Source organism: Salvelinus namaycush, chromosome 5 (assembly GCF_016432855.1).
Source record: "Salvelinus namaycush isolate Seneca chromosome 5, SaNama_1.0, whole genome shotgun sequence".
In the NCBI taxonomy this organism is placed as follows: domain Eukaryota; kingdom Metazoa; phylum Chordata; class Actinopteri; order Salmoniformes; family Salmonidae; genus Salvelinus; species Salvelinus namaycush.
In genome coordinates, this window is record NC_052311.1 from 68860698 (window position 1) to 68873684 (window position 12987).

Consider the following 12987-nt stretch of genomic DNA (forward strand, 5'->3'; position numbering starts at 1 on the left):
ACTCAGGTTTGTAGATACAGTCCAGTATGTACACCTTAACTCAGGTCTGTAGATACAGTCCAGTATGTACACCTTAACTCAGGTCTGTAGATACAGTCCAGTATGTATACCTTAACTCAGGTCTGTAGATACAGTCCAGTATGTATACCTTAACTCAGGTCTGTAGATACAGTCCAGTATGTACACCTTAACTCAGGTCTGTAGATACAGTCCAGTATGTATACCTTAACTCAGGTCTGTAGATACAGTCCAGTATGTACACCTTAACTCAGGTCTGTAGATACAGTCCAGTATGTATACCTTAACTCAGGTTTGTAGATACAGTCCAGTATGTACACCTTAACTCAGGTCTGTAGATACAGTCCAGTATGTATACCTTAACTCAGGTTTGTAGATACAGTCCAGTATGTACACCTTAACTCAGGTCTGTAGATACAGTCCAGTATGTATACCTTAACTCAGGTCTGTAGATACAGTCCAGTATGTACACCTTAACTCAGGTCTGTAGATACAGTCCAGTATGTACACCTTAACTCAGGTCTGTAGATACAGTCCAGTATGTACACCTTAACTCAGGTCTGTAGATACAGTACGGTATGTACACCTTAACTCAGGTCTGTAGATACAGTATGTATACCTTAACTCAGGTCTGTAGATACAGTCCAGTATGTATACCTTAACTCAGCTCTGTAGATACAGTCCAGTATGTACACCTTAACTCAGGTCTGTAGATACAGTCCAGTATGTACACCTTAACTCAGGTCTGTAGATACAGTCCAGTATGTATACCTTAACTCAGGTCTGTAGATACAGTCCAGTATGTACACCTTAACTCAGGTCTGTAGATACAGTCCAGTATGTACACCTTAACTCAGGTCTGTAGATACAGTCCAGTATGTACACCTTAACTCAGGTCTGTAGATACAGTCCAGTATATATACCTTAACTCAGGTCTGTAGATACAGTCCAGTATGTATACCTTAACTCAGGTCTGTAGATACAGTCCAGTATATATACCTTAACTCATGTCTGTAGATACAGTCCAGTATGTATACCTTAACTCAGGTCTGTAGATACAGTCCAGTATGTATACCTTAACTCAGGTCTGTAGATACAGTCCAGTATGTACACCTTAACTCAGGTCTGTAGATACAGTCCAGTATGTACACCTTAACTCAGGTCTGTAGATACAGTCCAGTATATATACCTTAACTCAGGTCTGTAGATACAGTCCAGTATGTATACCTTAACTCAGGTCTGTAGATACAGTCCGGTATGTATACCTTAACTCAGGTCTGTAGATACAGTCCAGTATGTACACCTTAACTCAGGTCTGTAGATACAGTCCAGTATGTACACCTTAACTCAGGTCTGTAGATACAGTCCAGTATATATACCTTAACTCAGGTCTGTAGATACAGTCCAGTATGTATACCTTAACTCAGGTCTGTAGATACAGTCCAGTATGTACACCTTAACTCAGGTCTGTAGATACAGTCCAGTATGTACACCTTAACTCAGGTCTGTAGATACAGTCCAGTATGTATACCTTAACTCAGGTCTGTAGATACAGTCCAGTATGTACACCTTAACTCAGGTTTGTAGATACAGTCCAGTATGTACACCTTAACTCAGGTCTGTAGATACAGTCCAGTATGTACACCTTAACTCAGGTCTGTAGATACAGTCCAGTATGTATACCTTAACTCAGGTCTGTAGATACAGTCCAGTATGTACACCTTAACTCAGGTCTGTAGATACAATCCAGTATGTACACCTTAACTCAGGTCTGTAGATACAGTCCAGTATGTACACCTTAACTCAGGTCTGTAGATACAGTCCAGTATGTATACCTTAACTCAGGTCTGTAGATACAGTCCAGTATGTACACCTTAACTCAGGTCTGTAGATACAGTCCAGTATGTACACCTTAACTCAGGTCTGTAGATACAGTCCAGTATGTATACCTTAACTCAGGTCTGTAGATACAGTCCAGTATGTATACCTTAACTCAGGTCTGTAGATACAGTCCAGTATGTATACCTTAACTCAGGTCTGTAGATACAGTCCAGTATGTACACCTTAACTCAGGTCTGTAGATACAGTCCAGTATGTACACCTTAACTCAGGTCTGTAGATACAGTCCAGTATGTACACCTTAACTCAGGTCTGTAGATACAGTCCAGTATGTACACCTTAACTCAGGTCTGTAGATACAGTCCAGTATGTATACCTTAACTCAGGTCTGTAGATACAGTCCAGTATGTATACCTTAACTCAGGTCTGTAGATACAGTCCAGTATGTATACCTTAACTCAGGTCTGTAGATACAGTCCAGTATGTACACCTTAACTCAGGTCCAGCAGAGTAGGGGTCCCATTTTGGTAGTGGGGGGCGATGTGCTGTGTTTGGCGCATTTCTGCTCGTTTTCAGGAGGGACCGTTCAGTGAAACACGGCTCCCTGGGCTTTGTCATGGTGACACAATGTTTAGGAGGCTGGGCCGAGGAGAGTTGACTAGGACTGCATTAGGCTGGTGGCCTCCAATGCCCACAGACAGTTCATAGTAAAACACCCTTGGAAGATAGGTAACACTTGTGTTGCTATTATACCTGTGTAATAACACTGTAATTAAACTAGTAACAATGTTGTATTAGCATGTTGTTACATAATACTTTAGTAAATACATTATTTTGACAGTTTCAATAATGCAACTGATTTGATACCTCAAAATGAGTAAGCACAGCTCACAGCAATAGACTTTTCAGCTCATTCGGCTGAACATCAATACTTTTTGTGTGATAACAGAGTACTGACAGTGCAAGAGAAATGAGGTCCCTAACAGGAAATGTGGAAAAAGTTGAGACTCATTCTGGAAGATGAATGTGTCTAGAAGAGGTTCACTCATGGGTCATTACTTAGCTAGTACCAGAGACAGACTGGCCATAGGACAGTTCTGGCAAATGCCAGATGGGTCGTCCATCTTTAGCCTGGTGGGCCTGTCTGAATTGGGCTTTTTCCGCCTAATTATTATTAATATTCTGGCTAATAATTGAGGCCTCGAGGGAAAAAAGGACCGGTGTGCCCCAGTCTGTCCCTGAGTGGTACCGTACTGAAATGATGTTTTCCAGTCTAGAAGTGTCAAGTGGAATCATCAAACTAACTTCTCACTTCAAATTCTCTTTGTTATGATTCACTTTGGTTGTCCTTGCTAACTTAATGTTTGTATTGATGTAAATAATGGAATGTGTGTTTTAAAGAGATCCCAAATCTTGAGTTGAAATGCAGTCATATGTGCCTCATGGCTGTTATAGGAGGATGTCACTTGATTTTTCTCATTTGTATGACACCTCTGAAATCAGCTGTTGTGAAAAAGACTTACCAATTTCCAGTTACTGTTGCCCTTTTCAGTCTCACAGGAATACATTCTGGGATATTCCACAAGACTGTATTCGCTTCCCAAATGGCACCCTATTCCCTTTATAGCACACTATAGTGCCCCCTGCTTAAAAGTAGTGCACTATAAATTGAACAGGGTGCCATTGAGGAAACAGTCTGTGGTACAGAGAGTCCTTGCTTAGTGATGTCACAGTTCATGTAAACTTAGGAAGACTTCCTCTCTAAGTATCCTCAGCTAAAAGACCGGGGACAGGATTAGTTAGTGTGATGCTGAGCGGAAGAGCAGACAGGGAGGCGAAGGCACAGAGAGACAGAACTGTGGGGTTTCCTTTTAAATGTTTAGATATGGGAAGAGTGCAGAGCCATATGCTGGGGAGCAGAGGACCAGAGGTAAACAGTGAAATGGGGCGTTGACACAGTAGAGGCATAAACTAGGAAGCTGTAGGGGCAGCGAGGTTCTGGACTGAGGAGGCCCTGGTCTCTCTACTAACCTCAAGGGGACCAAGACGTAACCTCAAACTGGCCAACAGATTTATTGATCTCCTCACTCTTCTCTAGGCGTTGAGGTAAGTAGGGACGTTTTTTTTTCTTTGTTTGTTTTTTCTTTTTCTTGGAAAAGATGTGAGTTCTTTCTGACTGAGACGTATCAGTGCAATATTGTTGACAGATGATGATGGATGTTTTTTGCAACACTTAGTAAGATTCACTTTATGTAACAAACTCTGCTTGTTACTGACACTTAAAAATGGTTAGGGGCTATTGCCTTATATGGTGTTTATGTAGATTAGGCTACATCGTGGGATCTCACCCATGTGATGCTACATCCTGCCTGAAACAAGACATGTTCAGAACTCACACAGGGATATTTATTTGTACAAGGTTTTTCTGATCTGTTGGGATCCCTGACTGAACTTAGTTTGCTGTCTCTATATCAGGACATGACATCCTTTGAACTTTTAAAGTATTCATTACTGTATGTCTAATAAGTCCCTGTGTGTGTGTTTATTTAATAAAATAATTCCAAAATATATTTCTTGTCATTTAGTTCCCTGAGCCTCTTTTGGCGATAGAAATGATCTGTCTGATCGTGTGGGTGTAGGAAACAAATTATATATACTGTATATAATATATTGTGCATACTCGCATAAAAAGGTTAGACGGAAAACTGGTTACTGTGTTGAAATATTATTTTAAAAAACAGAAAAATCCGGTTTAACTGCACTGTCCCTTTAAGTTAAAAGGCAGTCCTCTGATCATCTTATAAAGTCACTATCCTAACTTAATCATTACTTATATCCTTGCCACTGGGCACACACTGGTTGAATCAATGTTGTTTACAAGTCATTTTAATAAAATTGTTGTTTGTAGACATATCTACTGTATCTATTATAGGCCTTGGGGCGGCAGGTAGCCTAGTGGTTAGAGCATGGGGCCAGTAATCGAAAGGTTGCTGGATGGAATCCCTGAGCTGACAAGGTAAAAATCTGCCGTTCTGCCCCTGAACAAGGCAGTTAACCCACTGTTCCCTGGTAGGCCGTCATTGTAAATAAGAATTTGTTAACGGACTTGCCGAGTTAAATAAAGGTTCAATTTAAAACATGTCTGTTTGTGTCACTTTGAGGTGAAATATCAGACTGCAATATATATGTTGTTTTTGATTTTACTATTGTTTGTTTTTCAAATAGCAACAATACTTCACTATTACGTTTGTGGTTTATCAACTTGGGAGTTGTTGCTGAGGCTGGAAGCACAGTGTGAGAGAATTGTCAGCAGAAGTTTAATATCAGAGAGCCGTTTAATATCACATTTCCTGTAAATTACACCCTCTGTAACACATGTTCCTACTAATGATGATTAACTTGGCCTTGTGAACTGAATAATATGCAGGGATATTGAAATTAAAATAGTCATTCAATCCCATGTATTTTTTGCATGTCTCTTTACAATGTGCTGTAGGCAGCCTGTGGCCACATTGCTCTCGTTGCTTTTGATAAATTACATTATTCATTTAATTATGCCCTCAACTGAGCATGTTATACTCATTATCTGGGATGTTCTAAATTGTTCTTCAATGAAAATGTAGTAGTCAAATATTATATATATATATATATACAGTGCATTCGGAAACTATTCAGACCCCTTGACTTTTTCCACATTTTGTTACGTTTTAGCCTTATTCTAAAATGGATTAAATAAATGTTTTGCCTCATCAATCTACACACAATACCCCATAATGACAAAGCAAAAACAGATTTTTTTTAAATGTACGAACATGTATTAATAATGAAAAACAGAAATACCTTATTTATATAAGTATTCAGACCCTTTGCTATGAGACTCGAAATTGAGCTCAGATGCATCCTGTTTCCATTGATCATCCTTGAGATGTTTCTACAACTTGATTGGAGTCCACCTGTGGTAAATTCAATTGATTGGACATGATTTGGAAAGGCATACATCTGCTATATAAGGTCCCACAGTTGACAGTGCATGTCAGAGCAAAAACTAAGCCATGAGGTCGAAGGAATTGTCCGAAGAGCTCCGAGAGAGGATTGTGTCGAGGCACAGATCTGGGGAAGGGTACCAAAACTATTCTGCAGCATTGAAGGTCCCCAAGAACACAGTGGCCTCCATCATTCTTAAATGGAAGAAGTTTAGAACCTCCAAGACTCTTTCTAGAGCTGGCCGCCCAGCCAAACTAAGCAATCGGTGGAGAAGGGCCTTGGTCAGGGAGATGACCAAGAACCCGATGGTCACTCTGACAGAGCTCCAGAGTTCCTCTGTAGAGATGGGAGAACCTTCCAGAAGGAAAACCATCTCTGCAGCACTCCAGATGGCCAGATGGAAGCCACTCTTCAGTAAAAGGCACATGACAGCTCGCTTGGAGTTCGCCAAAAGGCACCTAAAGACTCTCAGACCATGAAAAACAAGATTCTCTGGTCTGATGAAACCAAGATTGAACTCTTTGGCCTGAATGCCAAACGTCACGTCTGGAGGAAACCTGGCACCATCCTTACGGTGAAGCATGGTGGTGGCAGCATCATGCTGTGGGGATGTTTTTCAGCGGCAGGGACTGGCAGACTAGTCAGGATCGAGGGAAAGATGAATGGAGCAAAGTATAGAAGGATCCTTGATGAAAACCTGCTCCAGAGCGCTCAGGAACTCAGACTGGGGTGAAGGTTCACCTTCCAACAGGACAACAACCCTAAGCACACAGCCAAGACAACACAGGAGTAGCTTCGGGACAAGCCTCTGAATGTCCTTAAGTGGCCCAGCCAGAGCCCGGACTTGAACCCGATCTAACATCTCTGGAGACCTGAAAATATATGTGCAGCGACGCTCCCCATCCAACCTGACAGAGCTTGAGAGGATCTGCAGAGATCAAATACAGATGTGCCAAGCTTGTAGCATCATACCCAAGAAAACTTGAGGCTGTAATCGCTGCCAAAGGTCCTTCAACAAAGTACTGAGTAAAGGGTCTGAATACTTCTGTAAATGTGATATTTCAGTTTTGCTATTTTTAATACATTTTCAAAAACCTGTTTTTGCTTTGTCATTATGGGGTATTGTGTGTAGATTGATGAGGGGAAAAAATGATTTAATCCATTTTAGAATTAGGCTGTAACATAACATTTGGAAAAAGTCAAAGGGTCTGAATACTTTCCGAATGCACCGTATACATTGAGTATACAAAACATTAAGAACACCTGGTCTTTCCATGACATAGACTGACCAGGTGAATCTAAATGAAAGCTATGATCCCTTATTGATGTCACCTGTTAAATCCACTTCAATCAGTGTAGATGAAGGGGAGACAGGTTAAAGAAGGATTTTTAAGACTTAAGACAATTGAGACATGGATTGTGTATGTGTGCCATTCAGAAGGTGAATGGGCAACTGTATACACAAGACAAAATATTTAAGTGCCTTTGAACAGGGTATGGTAGTAGGTGCCAGGCACACCGGTTTGTTTCAAGAATTGTAACGCTGCTGGGTTTTTCATGCTCAACAGTTTCCTGTGTGTATCAAGAATGGTCCACCACCCAAAGGACATCCAGCCAACTTAACACAACTGTGGGAAGCATTGGAGTCAACATGGGCCAGCATCCCTGTGGAATGCTTTTGACACCTTGTAGAGTCCATGCCCTGACGAATTGAGGCGTTCCTGAGGCCAAAAGGGGGGGGGGGGGTGTATACTCAGTGTACATCACATAGCTGGTGAGAATTTCTTTAAATAATTCCAGATGTCAGTGTGGTCAGTCAGTTTCTGCTCTAAGTTAACACGCCTGAGCAGCCTGGCTGTTTCTGTTCCTTTCCACTCAGTTGACTTCCCCACGATCTCCCTGCTTTGCCAGTCCCTCGTCTATCCTCTCTGCCCTAATATGGTTAATCGCAGGCTGTGGGAAGGGGATTGAGGATACAGAGTCCATCTATCTGTGTATGTGTTGTGTGTGTTGTGTCCGACTATTCCAAACACACTACGATCTACTTGGTGTTATACAAAGTGAGACTAAGCAGCTCTTCACAACAGGTACTTAATACAGGGGATTGTCTACAACGTATCGTCTTGTATACAATGACACTAATTTAGACTTACTTTTGACCTTGTAGAGAGGTCAGATGTCGAAATAGGTGGGTTTGTTTAAAAGTAATATTTATTGCATGATATCTGTAAGAACCGACGCTGGAGTAGAGAAGCAGGTACGGGGAGTGAACATTTAATCTTGCACAGACATGGAACATGACAGGAACAGCGTCAGAACCAGGTAATACGAAGACAAACGACAATGAATGCAGAAGCAGGGAACGGAGCTGAGAAACAGACAGTATAAGGGAGGTAACAACACAGGTGATTGAGTCCAATGAATCGCTGATGCGTGTGACCAGGGAAGCAGCTGTGCGTAATGATGGTGGCAGGAGTGCGTAATCCTGGGCAGCCTGGCGCTCGAGGGAGAGCGGGAGCAGGCGTGACAGATATCCCTTTAAAGGGGATATGTTGGTTTCTTTCATAAGGTCCCAATCTCAAAAAAAGGAGGGCAAAAAAATACTATGAAGACACTGCAAATACCAAAAGCCCCACAAGAATGATGTCTGACCTCTTGTAATCATAGCATCTGTTCTACTCTCTGTTGCTCTCTGTGCTGATTCTCTTTGAAGAAGTTCACTTTGCCGGAAAACTGAATAATATGAATAATTTGCCATTCTCTATACAGCTGTATTTCCTCTGTCAGTCCTGTTCCTGTTGCTAGTGTATATTATGTAGCATACGTTTGCTTATTTTTCTGTCTAAAAGCCCACCTTCACTGTTAAATATACAAATAAATTACACCCGTCTCTGATTCCCATGTCTGAGAAAACGAATGGATTTCTAGTTGGTAAATAAACACTTGAAATGAATGGAATAGCTCAGATGCCCTTGTAATTGGCTCATTAATGGGGTTGATGCCAACAGAAACAAACACTGTGACTGTACCACAATGGGAGTGGATGGTGGAGAAGTAGTGACATTGGTGGCTAGAGTCCAGGGCCCAGGTCAAAGTTGAATAAGTGTTTAGGTAACAGAGGATGCCTGTTCTCATGAGACTCTAGATCAGGGGTGTCAAACTCATTTCGCATCGTGGGCCACATACGGCCTAGGGAGATGTCAAGTGGGCCGGACCATTAAAATTATACCATACTCTGCTATAAATAACCAAAATATCATGTCTTTCCTTTGTTTTGGTGTAAAGAAGCACAAGAACATTAGGAAAATATTGAAATTTAATGAACTATCCTTTTACAAAACATTTCATGAAACACCTCATATTTCCTTAGACAAATGTGCAATTTACTTTTATCATTCACAAATATGCATTGCAACTGATCCCACTGATTGTACAAAGGCACAAAACTTTAATTGGTACTGAAAAATATAGTAATGCACTTTAAGATTAAATGAGACTTTTAAAGAAAGGAATTTTTAAACCACTTACACATACGCATATAAAATCTAAATGTAATCCCTGCGTACACCTTACAAACTAAGGAGAGTGATTTTAAATGTGTAATGAAGAAAGTGTTCGCCTGTCCTGTAAATCTGTAAACTTCATACATGAAACATACATACACATACAATACATACTGAAAATGGATGAAAGTTGACTGCTGTTTCCTCAGACCCGCCAGCAATTCGTTAATCTTATCTCTTCTCAGTTGTCCTTGCAAGCCGTCATATTTTTCGCTGTGATGAGTCTCGTAGTGGCGTCGAATATTATATTCCTTCAATACCGAAACTTGTTGCAAACACACCAAGCACGAAGGTTTTCCGTGCATCTCTGTAAATAAATAGGACGTGGTCCATTTTTCTTTGAAAATTCTACACTCCTTATCTACTTTTCTCCGTTTGGATAACGACATTTTGGCTAATGAGGGTGTAGCGGAGAGGTAGAGACCAAGGTATTAACAACGTCGTAACAAGCAGCAGATGGCGCATTGATACCGTCTGCTGTTTTCAGTCTGTCTCAGTGATGCGGCTTGTCTTCTACTCTGATGGAAAGAGTGCGCCCCTTAGCGGATAATCCATGAATTGCAGCGAATTAAAAATATTAATTCCATGTCTTTTATGCATTTTTTCCACTTTCAAATTATCCTGCGGGCCTGATCGAACCTCCTTGGGGGCCGGTTCCGGCCCGCGGGCCGTATGTTTGACACCCCTGCTCTAGATCCTCAGGAAAGATCTCCCTCCCTGATATGTACATACAAACATACATGGTTACTTTATCTGAGTTGTGTCTCAAATGGCACCCTATTCCCTATATAGTGCACTACTTCTGGCCAGGATTTTGGTCAAAACTACAGCACTATATAAGGAATAGGGTGCAATTTGGGACGCAGCCCTGGACTGCATACACACTGACGTCCGCATAATCCAGTGGAATTGGCTTTATAATGTCCGACAGACTTTTCCCATCCAGTATCAAGTTAGAGTATTTATTTAGATCACCTCATCAAGTAATACAACAACAATGATGGGAATATAATTGTGTCCGCAGGGGGCTGATGTTTTGTTCATGAATGTTTTGTAGATGCAGTCTTCAGTCTTTAGAGAATATCACACCATCTAAACATCATTACAACATGATTACGATATTGGTTTATGTTTAGATTTCCAAGAATGTTTTCCAGAATATTCAGTGTATGGTTCAGAATTCCTCAGCTAAAAATGCCATGGTAAATAGGTGTGGGCTAGTTGTGTTGATCTGCAAAATGAACCCACTAAACTCCATATTGTTTTTTTCAGGCCGCGGGGCCAACCACAGAACCATGGAGCCTGCCTATACTGGGATGTCACTGGATAACTCTACCTCAACAGTAATGCCCATGGCGACCTCCGCCGGCAACACCAATGTGAGCAGAGAGCCGTACATGCACCGCCTGGCCCATCTAGACGAGGGTCTCTACAATGACTTCTACAGCCTGTGGATCTGTCTGGTGGTGGTCAACACACTCATCTTCATGGTGGGAATGGTTCTCAACACCCTGGCCCTGTACGTGTTCTGCTTCCGCACCAAGCCCAAGACCACCTCAGTCATCTACACCATCAATCTGGCTGTCACAGACCTACTGGTTAACCTCTCCCTGCCCACACGTATAATTCTCTACTACAGTGGAGGAAAGTGCCTCAACTGCTCCTACGTGCATATATTCAGCTACTTTGTCAACATGTACTGCAGCATCCTCTTCCTCACCAGTATATGCGTGGACAGATACCTGGCCATAGTACAGGTTGAGGCCTCTAGGAAGTGGAGGAACCCTAACGTGGCCAAGGGGGTGTGCATTTTCATCTGGCTCTTCGCTATCGTGGTCACCTACTCCTTCCTCACCACGGCGTTCCGACACGCGGGCTGCTGCGTCTCCAAGCTCTTCGTCCTGACCGTCTTCGAGTTCTTCCTCCCCTTGGTCGTCATCGTGGTGTTCACCGTGCGCATCATGTGTGCCCTGTCCAACTCCAGTCTGATGCAGCAGAGCAGAGAGAGGCGCGTGCGGGCCGTGCAGCTCCTCACCACTGTCCTGGTCATCTTCACCATCTGCTTCACCCCGTTCCACGTCAGGCAGGTGCTGGTGTATTTCTACCCCGACATGCCCCACCACGTCATTGTCTACCACGTCACTGTCACCCTCAGCAGCCTGAACAGCTGCATGGACCCCATCGTCTACTGCTTCGTCACCAACAACTTCCAGTCCAGCATGAGGGGCTTCTTCCGCAAGGCGGAGGCAGAGCTGGAGCAGACCAGTGGGAACATCATCAGCATGCAGAATAGCTCCAAGGGCTCGGGGACTGTCACGGCTATCGCTCACAGTGTGATGATGAACGTCCTGTCCTCCTCCTCTCCCCAGCATGGGAACCACATAGCGTTAGAATGAGAAAGGGATGGGAAGATTGAGGAATGGGATGTTCAGTGTTCAGTGTTCAGTGTTCAGAGAGAGATGGACTTCTATTGCCTAACTGTGAGACTCTGGAGTGCAATTGACATACTACAGTAGGCTATTCTCCCATTTGAGAAAATGCTTTCCTGCTTATATTATTGTAGCCTATTGTTGGCTTGGAGAATTAAGTACTTGAAGACATTTTCGGACAAGAAACGTTATTTCTCCTGTGTTGGCCTACACCAGTCACGATGGAGGGCATTGACACCGAATACGACCTATAACGTGTTTATTGCAGCTGTTATAGCAGCTGCTCCTGCATGATTTATTTCTACTGTACAATTATCATCTGAGGAGTATTTGTTTACTTTGATCCTAGATCGTATGAACCTCTGACAAAATAGACAAGTAATATTCTACTGCATTGCTATGGAAACAAATAGAAATATATGATAGACAGCTTCTGTAGATTAATGTGTGACATTGTTGTCACAATACATATTTATCGTCAGAATTCTCAGAAACTGGTTTTATGTAAAGCTTATATTACTGGCAAATATTACCAAACCAATTGTCCAGAAACATATAGAATAAAACATACAAAACCTTATTGATTTCATAGCATGAACTCATTTAGTTTTTATTACTGTTGGAGGGCCAGTAGTGTGCACTCTTCACTCTGCCCCAGGGCAGTGAAGGGGATATTTATTGCACTGTGTAGGGTGCCTTGTTTCGGCTGGGACATTAAACGGTTGTCCTGACTCTCTGTGGTCATAAAAAAATCCCATGGCACTTATTGTAATAGTAGGGATGTTAGCCTAGTGGTTAGAGCGTTGGACCAGTAACCGAAAGGTTGCAAGTTCAAATCCCCGAGCTGACAAGATAAAACAAATCATTCGTTCTGCCCCTGAACAAGGCAGTTAACCCACTGTTCCTAGGCTGTCATAGTAAATAAGAATTTGTTCTTAACTGACTTGCCTAGTTAAATAAAGGTAAAACATATATATTTAAAAATAACTAAATTCCCAACCTGGTCCCATTCCATCATGGCCATCTAATCACCTCCCTCATTCCTAATTGACATAATATAACTCACCTCTCCACCTGATTGTGGTGAGCGTTCTGGCACAAAAATGGTCGCCATGCATCACCCAGGTGGGTGCTGCACATTGGTGGTGGATGAG

General features: G+C 42.2%; 1 protein-coding gene across 1 annotated transcript; it reads left to right on the plus strand.

Moving 5' to 3' along the window:
• The first annotated feature begins 2218 nt into the window (after positions 1–2218).
• LOC120048829 (G-protein coupled receptor 20-like) lies at positions 2219–12567 on the plus strand. Its single transcript, XM_038995088.1, has 2 exons — positions 2219–3963; positions 10677–12567. Exon 2 carries the CDS (start codon positions 10700–10702, stop codon positions 11798–11800), a length of 1101 nt encoding a protein of 366 aa, XP_038851016.1. The 5' UTR covers positions 2219–3963; positions 10677–10699; the 3' UTR covers positions 11801–12567.
• The last annotated feature ends 420 nt before the right edge of the window (positions 12568–12987 follow it).